The 15,814-nt window shown below is 43.2% G+C and overlaps 1 protein-coding gene across 1 annotated transcript in view; it reads right to left on the bottom strand.

The window, feature by feature from the left end:
- Arfgef3 (ARFGEF family member 3) overlaps positions 1-15,814 on the bottom strand; it is a 142,183-nt gene that overhangs the window by 44,162 nt on the left and 82,207 nt on the right. Inside the window, exons 10-12 of the mRNA XM_027401943.2 lie at positions 14,906-15,236; positions 11,541-11,653; positions 9,687-10,585 (exon numbers count right to left, since the gene is read on the bottom strand). Coding sequence (XP_027257744.1) covers positions 9,687-10,585; positions 11,541-11,653; positions 14,906-15,236 — 1,343 coding nt within the window. The remainder of the gene's footprint in view (positions 1-9,686; positions 10,586-11,540; positions 11,654-14,905; positions 15,237-15,814) is intronic.

The raw sequence follows: 15,814 nt of genomic DNA, 5'->3' as shown, positions 1-15,814 counted from the left end.
CATCTGTGGAGTCAGATAGAAACTCCATTGTGCAGAACACTGCTATACAGTGCTGATTACCAGCCAGGATGCTTGCAGGACCAGAAGCATATTACAGTATATGAAAAAGGGCATGCATTCTCGAGTCCATCTGATACATAGTAGTAGCCCCCTATTACTTTCTTATGTCTCAAACTTTCCAGCCGCTTTCCATGACAACATGCTGGTGTCCACATCGCCTCTCTCCTTCAGCTCTCAATCTGCTTTCTATTTCTTCCCACTCGCACCTACACCTGCCTCGAGATCTGTGTCATCTTTGCCTAGTCTCCCAGACCGCTGATAGGTTCCTCTTTTGAATGTTTCAGGTCTGAAGTCAGCTTCTCAGAGACCTTTCCTTTCAATTCTGTAGCTTCCTTCCTAGCCATGGGAACTGCTTTCTCTCCTGAACTTACCACCTTAATGCCATCTATTCTACCTGGCATTGTATTAATAGTCTGCATAGGTGTGTGTGTGTGTGTGTGTGTGTGTGTGTGTGTGTGTGTGTGTGTGTGTGTGTGTGCGACTGAAGCCAGGGTCTCACACATGCCAGATTGATGCTTTACCTGTTAAGCAATATCTACAGCCCTTGGAGACAGGTCTCACTATGTTACTCATGCTGGTGTCATATTTGATCCTCCTGCCTCAGCCTCCCAGGCACCGAGATCATAGGCAATGGTCACTGTGCCAAGCTGCACTTTGTTTACTGTCTGCTCTCTGCACTCTGATGCAAGATCTGAGAGAAGCTGTGGCTTTTAGTTTTGTTCCTTAGAGATCTTTCACCCACAATAGTGCCTGTCACAGAGCAGGTTCTTTTAAGTCATTCAATGCATGAATGAGAATTCACATGGCTATTACGAGAACCAACTGTAATTGTTCATCTAAAGTACCTGGCAGCACTTAACACAAAAACATGGAAGTTTGGAGGCAAGAAAGGGGAAAAAGAAAGTAGGAGGAGATTAGTGGTGAAAAAAATCAGAGGGTAAAAAAGGGTGGATATCATAAAAATGCATTATGTTCGTGTATTAAAATGCCATGTCATAATGAAACCTGTTGCTACATATAATTGATATATGATAAAGCATTACAAAGTCAGGTATCTGACTCATGACTCATATTGTCTTTACTGACCAAGTCATCTCCCTGACCCGCTGCATAATTATTATTTCAAACAGAAGACTATATATATAACTTTACCATTTTTCCATAGACTCAATTATTACCACAACCAGCAGCAGTGCTGGGCTCTGACACACAGATGTTCTGGGCCACCAATATCTGATGGGCTATTTTCCTTGGCTCCAAGGACAGTTGGTCAGAGAGCAGTCCAGGCTGTGGAGTGTAGGGAGTAACCCTAGCCCCGCCCAATAGTCCTGGGGCAGGTACCAGGTGGACCTGGGGACTCGCCCATAAGGGCGTGGTGAAGGAAAGCCGGCATGACGTAAGGGGGGCTTCTTAAAAGGCTGCACGTGGGGACCGCGCGCTCTCTTTGTTCTGGCTGCGCTGGCTGGGTTCTTAACCTAGCTCTGGCCTGTGTTTCACCCGGCTGTGCTTGGAATAAAGAGACTTTAATCCAATATCTGGCGCCCAACGATAAACGAACCTGAAGAGCCAACGAGCATCCGGAAAATCCAGTGAGTTTCCCCCGTGCGTGAGGGGCTTACCACCCCCCACCACCCCCCCCCACCTTTCCCGGGCTCCTAACTCCTGCCGCGGGGTCCTTGGATTCGCCCACTTCTAGCGGGTGCTGCAGGCCGCGGCTCAGACGCGAACAGCGGCGCCCGCGCATAACCACTGCCGCTGGGACTTCTGACTCCCGCAGCGGTGATTCCAGCGCCCCATCCACCTGCCGACTCCCCTTCTTCCGGCGGAGCGCCGGTGCATGCCGTGGCTCAATCACGCTACTGGGACTTCTGACCCGCCACGTGAGAGCTGCCCGCCCGCAGGAGACCCGGCCTGGCTTTGTCTGGCCATCCGGCTACCTGGGAGAATTCTCCGGGGCACTCATCTTAGTTAGCTTCCTGTGTGCGCTTAGGGCCTGAACGCGGGGCTCCTGCGCGCAAAGAGGAGGGTTTTCAGCTTTCATTTACAGGGAAAGCACCCCTGTTCCCACTTGCCTGTCTACACCTGCTGCCTCCGTCTGCGACCAGACCCTGGCAGGGTAAGTCTTTCAACTCTAGCCGTGGGCACAGCCACCCGCCTGACGCAAATACCCACAGGTAAGTTCTAAAAAGTTTCTTAGCGGCAAAAGCAGAATTCTGTGAGTCAGATCCTACTCTAGATAGACGCGCTGCGCCACCTGCTGGCCGGCACGTGGTTACTACAACGGGAAATGAATTTACCAATAGATATGGTTACGTTTCCCCTAAAACTAGATACGTATAATATCTCTTATGCTTACATGCATTCACTGCTGGAGGAGCAGGCTGACTTACAAAATATGGGCTTACATGTTTTGTTAGCTGTGACTTTCTTGATTCACGTGTCGTTGTTCCTCAAGAATAGAAGGAAGGTTGATATATCTACCCACTTGCAGGACATACAAGCCTTACGTAGCCAAGCTCTAAATGAATCAAAACTTACCTATTCATCGATTCTTGAGCTGTTAGAACAAAAACTGGACGATGGGCTCCGTTCAATGTTCTATAAGATACAGACAGATCTATCTACTACTCAAGCTGAAATGCAGCATATTTATAACAACATAAAAATGGACAGATGCTCCATCGAGTCTTTAAAGGCCGATCGGGCAAAGGACCGTGATGAGATTCAGGATGTTATTCAGCACATTTATAACAACATAAAAATAGACAGATGCTCCTTCGAGTCTTTAAAAGCCGATCAGGCAAAGGACCGTGATGAGATTCAGGAACTTATTCAGCACATTTATAACAACATAAAAATAGACAGATGCTCCATCTTAGAGTCTTTACAAGCCGATCGGGCAAAGGATCGTGATGAGACTCAGGAACTTATTCAGACCTTACAAGCTAAACAGACTAAAGACCATGAGGAACTGACATCTAGTTTGGGAATGCTGCAGGCTAAACAGACTAAAGACCATGAGGAACTGACATCTAGTTTGGGAATGCTGCACGCTAAACAGACTAAAGACCATGAGGAACTGACATCTAGTTTGGAAATAATGCAAGCTAAACAGACTAAAGATCATGAGGAACTGACATCTAGCTTGGGAATAATTCAAACAAAACAAACTACAGACCATGATGCCTTAATGGCTAAGCAGGCAGCAGACTGTGAATCGCTAGAGATGGCATGCAGCCGCTTAGAAACTCAGCTAGGCTCTCTCTCCTATTCCTTTGTCACTAAGGTACAAGAGACCCAGAATAGGCTTCAACAATCAGATAATGCCACTAAGTCAATAGCTGGGAAATGTGAGAGGGACTATAATGAACTTAGAACTGAGCTTCAAAGATTACAGGAGGAGTTACAGACCAGGGTGGTCAAACTGGAAATGTCTACCGAGTTAATGGCAGAGATTAATCGCAACCTTGATTCTAAATTTCAATCTTTGGATGGCTATTTCCAGGCCACCCAAATGCTAGCTAGGGATGAACGTATTACTCGTCTAGAAAATCTTACAGGAGAATTGTCGAAGCAAATCGAGGATTCCGCATCACGCCTTGAATCCTTAATGGTGGATGAGATTAAAGCCTCGCGTGACGAAATTCTGACCCGGCTGACATACCTTGAACAAGAAGACACTGACTCACTTCGATCCGAGATGCACAATTCGAGAAGGTATTTCAATCACTCTAAAGCGGTTACACACACACCTTTAGTCTACCCGGCCATGGTGGTGGACAAGCAATCATCTAAAAAACACTCCCAGGGGCAGACAGCATATACGTGGCAACCAACCCAATTAAAGGATCTTAGGCATATTAAGGAATCGGTTGTCTCGTATGGTCTTCATAGCCCATACGTAAAACAGCTGTTGCATTCTTGGGCCACTTTTAACAGGGTGACGCCCGCAGATTGGGTGGGCTTGGCATCGGCTGTCCTCGATAATTCCTGCTTAATTGAATGGAGAGCATTATTCAGGGAAGAAGCTGGAATCTTAGAACGACAAGCCGCCAGGGACGGAGTTGATGCACCTCTCCAAAAAATCCTAGGAGAAGGCATTTATTCTGACCCACAGATTCAGGCTGAATATGACGACCATACACTGTCCCTATGCAGAACAGCAGCATTAAATGCATGGGACAAGGTTCGTGAATCAGGAGAACAGCTAGAAGCTTTTACAAAAATAGAACAGGGACAAACAGAACCATTTAAAGACTTCTTAGACAGATTGACCAGAGCAGTAGACAAACAGGTAACAGATCTAACAATAAGACATCCAATTGTGTATAGTTTAGCTTATCACAATGCAAACCCAATGTGCAAAAGAATACTTTTGCCTCTAAAGATCAGATCAGCTCCACTAGAAGAATGGGTTTTGCATACTGCCCATATTGACTGTAACATACAAGATACTGGAATCTGGGCAGAAGAAGCTGTCCCAAGAGGTTTCAACAAACAACAGGAGATTAGAAGAGATAGTAACAGAAGGACTTGGGAAGGAAGAGCACCTTACAGGGGCTCACACAGGTACCGTGAGGCCAGTGCTCATCGCCACCTTGACCCAGAGCCTCGCATAGGAAGAGCACGCTCTGGAAGTCCATGGAGGCGTCAGGAGAATAGATGTTTCAGCTGTGGTAAGATAGGACATACAAGGAAAAATTGTAGACAGAGAAATTCACGCGACAGGTCATTGCCCTCTGGATTATGTAGGAGATGTGGTAAGGGCAAACACTGGACTAATGAATGCAGATCAACTAGGGATTTTCAGGGAAAATTATTGGCGCCGGGAAACTCGGAAAGGGGCCTCGAGCAGGCCCCGAGAACAGTTCGATCATTCCCAGTAACAGTGGAAGACAATCTGTCACAAGACAAATAGATAATTCCTTGCCTATGGTGGAAAATGATATTGCTCTAGAGGGTAGTTTAAATAGTGATGAAGAATCACATGTGACTAATGAAAATGACAAACGCGTATTTTGGCAAGCTTCTATTAATGATAAAAGGCCTCAGTTACAAATTAAAATTCAAAATAAAGTTATGTCTGGTCTGGTGGACACTGGAGCTGATGTGACTATTATCACTCAGAAATGTTGGCCTAAGAATTGGCCACTTAAAGAGGCCAATGTACAATTTTTAGGAATTGGAACTCTATCTAGGGTCCGGCGGAGTGTTAACTCGATGGTTTGTATTGGACCGGAAGGACAAAAAGGAATATTGAAACCTTACGTAGCAGATATTGCTATAAATTTATGGGGTCGTGATTTATTACAACAGTGGAATACTCAAATTAACATCCCTCCAGTGTCGGATACGAATTCTAGACAACCGCGGGATAGTAGAAAAGATCGGGTAAGATGCCATGGAAAATGGTTACCAACTATCCGGGCTGTACAGACATTAAATACAAATGACAGGCCTTTAGAGGAACCAAAGGCCCTGCCATTAAAATGGCTTACAGATGAACCGGTCTGGATAGGGCAATGGCCTTTGACCTCTGAAAAGCTAGAGGCTCTAGAAAAGTTAGTACAGGAACAGCTAGAGGCTGGTCACATAGAACAATCTACCAGCCCTTGGAATTCTCCTGTATTTGTCATCAAGAAGAAGTCAGGTAACTGGAGAATGCTGACAGACCTGAGAGCCATAAATAAGGTAATTCAGCCTATGGGCGCTCTACAGCCTGGAATGCCATTGCCTTCCTTAATACCTAAAGGATGGCCGATCATAGTAATTGACCTTAAAGACTGCTTTTTCACTATACCATTACAAGAAAGTGATAGAGAAAAGTTTGCATTTACGGTGCCAACTCTTAATAACTCACAACCAGTTCGGAGATACCAATGGAAAGTTTTACCTCAGGGGATGCTAAACAGCCCTACCTTGTGTCAACAATTTGTACAACAACCTTTGGAAATAATTCGTAAACAATTTCCACAATCTCTTGTTTATCATTATATGGATGATATTCTTTTAGCAGATTCTAATGAGGAAACTTTAGAACGTATGTTTACTATGGTGAAGGAGGTTCTGCCTAGATGGGGTTTACAAATTGCCCCAGAAAAGATACAAAGAGGAGATTCTATTAACTATTTAGGATATAAGATAGACTTACAAAGAATCAGACCTCAAAAGGTACAAATTAGAAGGGACCGTTATCAAACTCTTAACAGTCTTCAGAAGCTACTAGGAGAAATATCTCAATTACAGACGATCATTGGTGTGGAGGGACATGACTTAAAGCATTTAAAAATGGCACTAAAAGGTGATAAGGACTTAAACAGTCCACGAATATTATCGGCTGAAGCAGAAAAAGAGCTACAATGGGTAGAAAACAGAATATTGGATGCGCATGTAGATCGGATAAACCTTGATCTAGATTGCATTCTGGTCATCTTGCCATCCAGAGAATACCCTTCTGGGATTCTGATGCAGAGGGAAGACACTATATTGGAATGGATATTCTTGCCACATAAGCAGAACAAAAAGTTAAAGACGTATATAGAAAAGATTTCTGATTTGATTTTAAAGGGCAAATTAAGACTTCGTCAGTTGACTGGGAAAGACCCAGCAGAGATTATAGTACCCTTAACTAATGATGAGATTTCCTCCCTATGGAAGGATAATGAATATTGGCAAATAGCTCTCACTGACTTTTTGGGAACAATTAGTAACAACTATCCCAAAACCGACAGAATTAAATTCATAAAAAAGACGGTTTGGATTCTTCCACGCATTGTAAGACAAACTCCCATTTCTGGAGTTCTTACCTTCTACACTGATGCTAACAAAACAGGTAAGGCTGGTTATAAAGCAGGTGAGGTAAGTAAAGTAGTTCAAAGTCCATATACATCTGTACAGAAAGCAGAATTATATGCAATTCTTATGGTGCTCATGGATTTTACAGAACCTCTTAATATAGTTACTGATTCCCAATATGCAGAAAGAGTCGTCTTGCACATAGAGACTGCAGAATTTGTCCCTGATAACACTGAACTAACCTCGTTGTTCTTGCAGTTACAGGAAACAATCAGAAACAGAAGTAACCCACTGTACATTACGCATATCAGATCCCATACAGGTCTGCCAGGCCCACTGGCACAAGGCAATGATGAGATCGATCGTTTATTGATTGGCACTGTGCTAGAAGCCTCGGAATTTCATAAAAAGCATCATGTAAATAGCAGGGGTTTAAAGAAGGACTTCTCCATCACTTGGCAACAAGCCAAGGAGATAGTGAGAAACTGTCCTACTTGTTCCTTTTATAACCAAACTCCACTGCCAGCGGGATGTAATCCTAAAGGCCTTCGGAGGAATGAGATCTGGCAAATGGATGTTTTTCACTTTACAGAATTTGGAAATTTGAAATATGTGCATCATACCATTGACACATTCTCAGGTTTCCAATGGGCTACTGCTCTCAACTCTGAAAAGGCTGATTCCGTTATTACACACCTACTGGAGGTGATGGCAGTTATGGGCATACCGGCGCAGATAAAAACTGACAATGCTCCAGCATATGTCTCCACAAAAATGGAACAGTTTTTCAAATATTATAACATTAAGCATGTCACAGGTATACCACACAACCCTACAGGACAAGCAGTCGTCGAAAGGTCTAACAGGACACTTAAGGAGATGCTCCATAGGCAAGCTGGTAAGTCAAAACCCCCCAAACATAGGTTACATAATGCCTTATTAACGCTAAACTTTCTTAATGCCAATGACAGTGGGCAGACAGCTGCGGAAAGACACTGGACTACGGAAAAAACAGCTGAACTGAACCAACCAGTGTATTACAAAGATGTGCTGACCTCGGTATGGAAACCTGGACATGTATTACGTTGGGGTAGGGGTTTTGCATTTGTCTCCACAGGAGAAGAAAATCTTTGGATACCATCAAAATTGATCAAGATTCGAGTTGAAGGAGACAACCCCCTCGACAAGGATGACTGACAGGTATTTTCTGAGGAACTGCCCTCTATAAGTCAAAGGACATTACATGTATGGATACTCAAGGAAAGAACGTAGCTATAACCATCGAACAAAAGGAACGTGATATACGGTAAAAATTTACAGCTGTCTCTCGAATAACTCTATGTCTATTTATTTCCTGGTCCCTATTCAACTAAATCGAGACTGGATTTAGAGTTGGGTTTGGCTTTCCTACTCTAAAATCCAAGTATGTTATTTAACAACATTTAAAAGTTTCTGTGTTATATCAAGAAGCCAATTGCTATAATACAGAATATATAAAGAATAAGAGGACTATCTTTGTTTTTCTTGGCTTTTCTTTTACACCCTCTCAGAATCGTTGTTAGTCAAGGTTCATCAAGGTACCTTTTCCAGTACACATACATAAACAAGCGAACATTTCTCTGATGACACTTATGTTTGAGTCCCATACAGCCATCAAGACCCATCCTGACAGCAATCCCTACATGCTCCGGAAAAGGAATTGGACTACACCTTCCTGACTACACTGGATTCAACTCACTCCGTTTCGACTGACACTCCAACCAGAACCTCGAGTGACGACTTCAATCAAGTTGAGGATTTCAACGTAGATCTTCAATCAAACAAATCATCTAACATGGACTAGATATAACTCACTAGAGACTTTCCCTGTACTGGCATTTTTTTTTCCACAGGGCCCCCACATGACCATCTTCGTCCCGTTTCAGCAGGAAGTAACCTAGAAGATGCTACGCCCCCGTTCCCCATTATTGTGTACTAGGGTAGTGTAAGCCTAGTTAAGAATGACCTTCTTATTGTTTAGAGTTGGGATTGGAAGAAGGTGTTCAAGTTAGACACTTTTTCCACATGACTTTAAGACTTAGCTAGAATAGACATAGGATGTATCATAGCAGATTATTGTATATTCTTGTATTCCACCCTTATGATTGTTAGTTTTGGATATTTTACACTATTAAGTTTTAATCCTCTCTTAGACTAAAAGGGGAATTGTAGGGAGTAACCCTAGCCCCGCCCAATAGTCCTGGGGCAGGTACCAGGTGGACCTGGGGACTCGCCCATAAGGGCGGGGTGAAGGAAAGCCGGCATGACGTAAGGGGGGCTTCTTAAAAGGCTGCACGTGGGGACCGCGCGCTCTCTTTGTTCTGGCTGCGCTGGCTGGGTTCTTAACCTAGCTCTGGCCTGTGTTTCACCCGGCTGTGCTTGGAATAAAGAGACTTTAATCCAATAGTGGAGCTTGTCTCTGAATCATAAACCTCTACTCATAAGTCTTCTACTCCTTTACTCTCTTCAACAGAGGAAACCCCAGGGTTCACTAACATGCTTGAAGCCAGTGGTTCTCAGCCTGTGGGTTGCAACTTCGCTGGGGTCACATATCAGATATTTCCTTTACAATTTATAACAGTAGCAAAATTATAGTTATGAAGTAGTAACAAAATGATTGTATGGTTGGGGGTCACCACAGCATGAGGAACTGTATTAAAGGGTCACAGCATTAGGAAGGTTGACAACCATTACTTTAAGCACTTCAAACCACAAGCAGGAAGGTTATTGCCTATGAAGGTACACCACTCTAAATGTTCTGTTGCCTATACAGCAAAAGACGGTATACAAACCTGAGCAGAAAGTAGAGGCAAAGTTCTGAAGGGCAGTGTCCACCTCTTCCACACTGGACAGGGCTAGGAGCCGAGGAAGGAGGCCCTCGAGGGACTGCACAAACAGCCGTGCGCTGTGCTGGTCAGCCTCCTGGTTCTTCAACAATTTGAGAGACAGAGCAGCTGTGCGCAGGGACCGATGGCCCATGTAGTCCCGGGGGGTCTGTTCTTCGTCAGCCAGCGAACAGTTGTCTGACCCAATGTCTGACACATCAGACCTACCTGAGTCCTTTTCTGCTGCCATGGAGTACTGATCACACGAATCAAATTCTGTCCTGGACAGGTCTTGGTCATCTACGCTGAAGTTACTCTCACTATACCTAGATCCATAGGACCTTGTCCTGCAGTCTACTGACAGGAAGTTAGTGATGTCAGGGTAAGGGACTGTGTGGCTTCTCTGAACTACATCAGGCTGGTCTATGGCCTCTGGTTCTGACACTTTGCACACGGTCTCCTTGCCTTCCTGAATGGCTGGTGACTTGAGCCCATTCTTGTGGTCCTCTGGTGTTGTCTGACCCAATTCTCCCTCCAAGGTAGTTTGGCCTGTGTCTGTGGTGACACTGATGCTGATGTCTGGGCTTCTCTCATTGCCTGACTCCCATGGCGTGTGCTCTGAAGACAGCACTCGCCGCTGCCAGCGGAAGTCAGCCTCATTAATCTCCATGGAGTCCCGGCTTGACTCGGCCCCATCCCTCAGCTCTTCAAGGCGCAGAAGTAGTAGTTGTACTTGACTTTCACTCAAGCCCTTCCCCTGGCTGAGTTCATCCAGGGCCCCAAGCAAGGTGCAGACACAGGACACGGCAGCATAACAGGCTTCAATGCCACCTTTGATGCATGCTTCCGTCATGCCATCCATGATGCTAAACAGTGTTCAAGATAGAAAATGGCACCCAGGCATAAAAGATCAAGAAACACGCCTAAATATACAAGAGTTATTAGTCTGGCCAACTGCACAGTATCAAAAGAAATAGTCTAATTTGCATAACATCAGGGAGTCTAGACAATAAATGACACAAACATGCTCAGGCAGGGAAAAAGTTCCTCACCTAAAACCATAGCCCCCTTGGTTGACTAGCTTTTTTGGGTACAAGTGAAAATTCTAGAAGGAAATGTGTCATTTTCTTCAAGAACTGACACTGCAAATTTTATTTTTGTATAATGTTCAGACTTCCAAATAGGACAGTTTTTGTGGAATCCTGAAAACGTTTCCATGTTAACATTTTTACCAGGTATATGCCAATACAATTATTGCAAACTATAGAATGTTGAGTTTTCTATGGAGGCTACTGTAATAGAAAGCTGCAGCTCATACTGTAAATCAAAAAGTTCTTCCCTTAAATAATTCCAGTGGATAATTTTTTGTATGTTTCATATGTAGATTCAGTTTTAAGCCACTATGGAAGTCTGGTCAGTTATGAGTAATAAAAATTGAGATGTTTTATGTGGCTTATGGGTATATAATTAAATATGCACATTTCATTTAATGTAGACTCATCAAAATTTCATGAATTTGGGGTTAAGAGGAAAAGTATTCAGAGAAGTTGAACACCTCAAGGTAGAATATACCACCCAGGCATGAAAAATCAAGAAATTCCTCTAAATATATACAAGAGTTATTTATTGGCTTGGCCAACTGTGCACTATTCAAAAGACATAGTTTAGCTTACATAACATCAAGGATCTAGGCAATAAATGACACAAACATGCTCAAGGTAGGAAAAATCCCAAGTAAAGTTCCCCACTTAAAACTGCACACCCTCAATCAATATTGAATGTTGGCCAATCAGTATGAACTCAAAAGGAAAATGAACATACAGTTTGAGAAGATCCAAATGAGACTTTCTTTTGGAAATAGATCTTTTCCTAGGTTCTGTCTCAGTAGAGCTGGGTCCAGCCAAGTCATAGAGATGCTGGGGGCTCCCAAGTATCTTTAGGAAAACAGAGAAGAACAGATAAGTGAGTATCACAAACCCCCCAATACACCAAGTTTTAAAGTCATGAGATCAAATAAACAGAATGTGTTTCTTTAGTGAAGGACCCAAAGCAGGAGGGATGATTTCTAGGTTGAGGATCTTTTGTTGGAAATGCTTAGAATCAGGAGCATCTTTGATTTGGGATTTCCTTTTTCAGACTTTGACCTATTTGAACATATGCAATTAGGTGTTTTCAGGATGATTGATGCCTGTGGATGTAATGTCATATTTGAATGAGATATCATCTGTAGTCTTGGGCATTTAAATTCTTGGTCCCAAATAGTGGCACTGTTTGGGTAGGTTTAAAAGGCGTGGTCTTGGTGGAGGAAGTATGTCACTAGAGGTGGGTGGTTGAGGTTGCAAAAATGATGTCTCATTCCCAATATCCCATCCCTTCCTGCCTACAGTTGGAGATGTGACCTCCCAGCTATTCCTGACACTTTGTGACTTCTTTCTGCTACCACAATTCCCTGCCATGATGGACTCTTACCCTCTGAAACTGTAAGTCCAAATTACCCCTTTCTTCTGTAAGTTATCCTGGTCATAGTGTTTTATCACAGCAACAGAAAAGTTACTAATATAGAACCCCAGTTTAACAGCAAATTAATTTCACATATACCTTTTATTCTTAATCTGAAGGTAATATTACATGATATTTTTAAAACTTTGGTGCATGAGGGTTTTATAGCATGGTATTTTCTACTTGTGGTATTATGGTGATACTTAAGAAACATCTGCACTTCAGACTAATGATGTTAAATGTATGTTTTAATAAAATTAACTGAAGCTACAAAATAATAAGCTACAAAATAAAATGTGGTGCACTGTTATAACTAAGTCATCATGCTGTACAATGGCTCTCTAGAACCTGATCACACCAAGTCACTTAGCCAGCATCTCTCCAACTTCCATCACCACATCCCCTGGTGACCACTATTTTATTTTCTACTTCTATATGTTCAGGATTTTTAGAATCATGGGATCAAGTGGTACTTTCTGTACCTAGCTTTATTTCTCAGTATAATTCATCCATGTTGTTGCCAAGGACACAATTTCCTTCTTTCTTAGGATAAATCATTATTCCATCAGTACGATTTTGACTAGGTTTAATTTATATTAAATCTGTGGCCCTAGTCACTGCATGCTGTGACAATATATTGGAGATGATACTATACGAAATGACTGTAAGTCAAGCAGCCCCTGTTTGTTAGGCAAGGTGTCACCAATTTCCCAGCTGACAGGTTCTTCCAGTAATTTTCTTACAGTTCTTTAGTTCTGCAGTTCCTTCTGAGAGAACTGCAGAGATAGGCATGACATTTTGAGACTCCTTACTCTTCTTTGGGAGTCATGCTTTTTTTCAAATTAAATGAAGAAAATACAACTACAAGTAATAAAATATTCTCTTTTGCAGGGATGGGACCAATAGGGTGAGGCCACATGGATACTTCTACAGAAAGTTATCTGAGGATTATGGATTTGGTATATCAATTCATGAACCTTTTCTTGGGTATCTGGCAGACCCATGTGATTAACTCCAAGGAGGGCAAGTTTTGTTTGCAGGGTGCTTCTCTTGGTCCACCTTTGACAATTCCACTCGGGTTCAAAGGAACTGAGTGTGGGAAGAAAGCTAAGGTCCAGAAACAACAAAAAGTGGTGTTCTAATTCCTTCTCCATACTTAAGGAAACTGTGGCTGATTCCCTGTTCATAAGTGTGGATATCAGTTTGAAATTATCATATGTAATCTATCTACATCCAACAGTTAAAGTTACAACACATAACCTGAAGATGTGATTTTTTTCTTATAACCTGAGAAACCTAGCTGAACAAAGACGGATTTCCAGCATTTGGGAATGTTATAAGGGCTACATTAGCTGTACGCTTTACAGATGTTATTTTATTGAATTATGTATGTGTGTCTGAGGATGCACATGTGAGGAGTGCAGGTGCCCACTTTATCCAGAATTGGGCATCAGACTCAGACACTGGAGTTGGAGCCACAGGCAACTATGAGCTTGACATGAGTGCTGGGAACTGACCTCTGTCAGAGAAGTGTGGGCTCTTAACAATGGAGCCATCTTTCCAGCCACAAGTTTTAGATCAAAGAGAATTACTCTATCCTGCCTCTTACATGGTAGGAAAATTCATGTCCTTTTTAACATGTCACCAAGGCCACTGTCAAACTTCATGTTCAACAGTCATGGCAAGACCCAAAATGAAAAGCTATCATTCATAGTTTTGGAGCCTTGCAGGGCACTAATCCCATTGTCTGTTCTTCCAGCCAGGAGATTATTTCCAAAAAGAATTATTCAAAAGTTGTTTTAATTTCTTTTGTTGTTGTTAAAATCTGGTATCACCACATTCTCTACAGGGACAACCTGGCTGGAATTCATCTGCTTGGCTTCCCAGGGCACACACATGACTTGGAGATGTTTAATCTAGTGTGGCCTCTGAACAGTACCCTTGGGAAGCACCTTGGGTCAAATGTGAGAGGGAGAATACACAAAAGTAATGTATATAAAATATATGGGAGGGTACAAGGGCTTCCTTCACAGCTTGCTGCTAAGCAATCTATGTGATGGAGGAAGTGGGCAAAGGGTTTCTTTTAGCAAGAAACCAACAAAGCTCTTCTGTGTATGCCCCAAGCATTAGGTCATTCTGTTTCTGACCTGGGCTAGTTCACCTCTCCTTAGGCAGTGGTCCCTTGCTACTAGGAGGTCACCATATTGATGCTGGATTTAGTATAGACTCCCAATTCCATGGCACACTATAACATAGAATGCCTGGATTCAAGCCATCCTCTTGGCTCAGCCTCCTGGGTAGCTGGAACTACACACATATACCATAGTATCTGGTGAGTCATTTTGAAATCTGATTTTGCCAAGGTGACCAAACATGTATATCTGCACAGAGAAAAACCCATACGAATGGGATGAAATCTCAGGCGTACATCTATAGGAGTTTTAACTAACACAAAGCTAATTAACAAAGAGTTTGGAGCCAATGGATTTCTCTAACATTTTTTTTTTTTTTTAACCACAGCTCCCAAAATATATGCCCACCAACTTTAGCATTGTTTGTTACTGGATTCTATGTGGTATGGAATGATGCCCCAGCAAGGGATGATGAAAGTGTAGAGATGCTCAGACATGTAGGAGACTATATAGAGATGTGGGCAAACCCAAGGCTTTCTCTGGATACCTCCCTACCTCTTTCATGATCTTGATGGCTTCCACGCGGTGCTGGGGTGGGGGATACAGGAGCACACGGTGATAGAGGGACTGGAGCACTGGCTTCATGGAATCCACTGACCCCACCAAGCGGACAAGCTCAGCTGCAAGGTAATAGATGGTGCGGGCCACAGGTCCACTGAGGGTAGGTGCAGTGCAGGAGCAACCTGAGCCTCGGCCATGGTCAGACACACCAGGAGAGGCGGAGTCCGATTCCATGTTGGTGCTGCTGCTGCTGTGAGCAGAGGTGATGGTTTTGTCGTGAATGGGGTTCCCCAGGATCACAATGAGAGCAGGGCAGAGGCTTTTCCTGGGAAGCAGCAGGAGGAAAAACAAGCCTTACTAGATATTGAGTGATAAAATGTGAAAGCCACCAGGTAGATAAGTAGTTGCCAGAGAAATATCCAGGAAGAGCAAGGGTCTCTACTCTTCCTTCTTTTTCCTATGTTACACCCTGTATACCCAGTCTTCCCCATTTCTCATGTTAATGTTAGCTAAATAAAGCATCAAGAGAAGCATTCAAGGACCATTCCTGAGTGGGGGGTATAGTGTGTGGATGTGCATGTTGTATTGAACAAATAGGTCTCAGAATGCTGAAAGGCTTCCTCATCAAGTTTCATTTTACTATGAATAACAGAGGTCATTGCTCATTTAAGGTGTCAGTTTCAAATTCCACACTGCCACCCATCACTCCGCTTCCTCCCTGTCAATAAAATGGGATCTACAGCCTTACTGATTGGCTGCTATGGAGCCTGTCACCCCCTGGAATCTCTGGACATGAGTGGGTGATTAGCACTCTTGTGGCACTAGCGACCAGTTCAGGGTTAGAATTTCTTGTGCCATGTACATTCCTGGTATGTTTGTATGCTTTTAGAACAAACTGGGAAC

This window comes from Cricetulus griseus, chromosome 2 (assembly GCF_003668045.3).
Source record: "Cricetulus griseus strain 17A/GY chromosome 2, alternate assembly CriGri-PICRH-1.0, whole genome shotgun sequence".
NCBI lineage: Eukaryota > Metazoa > Chordata > Mammalia > Rodentia > Cricetidae > Cricetulus > Cricetulus griseus.
This window is presented reverse-complemented; position numbering and strand designations above follow the sequence as displayed.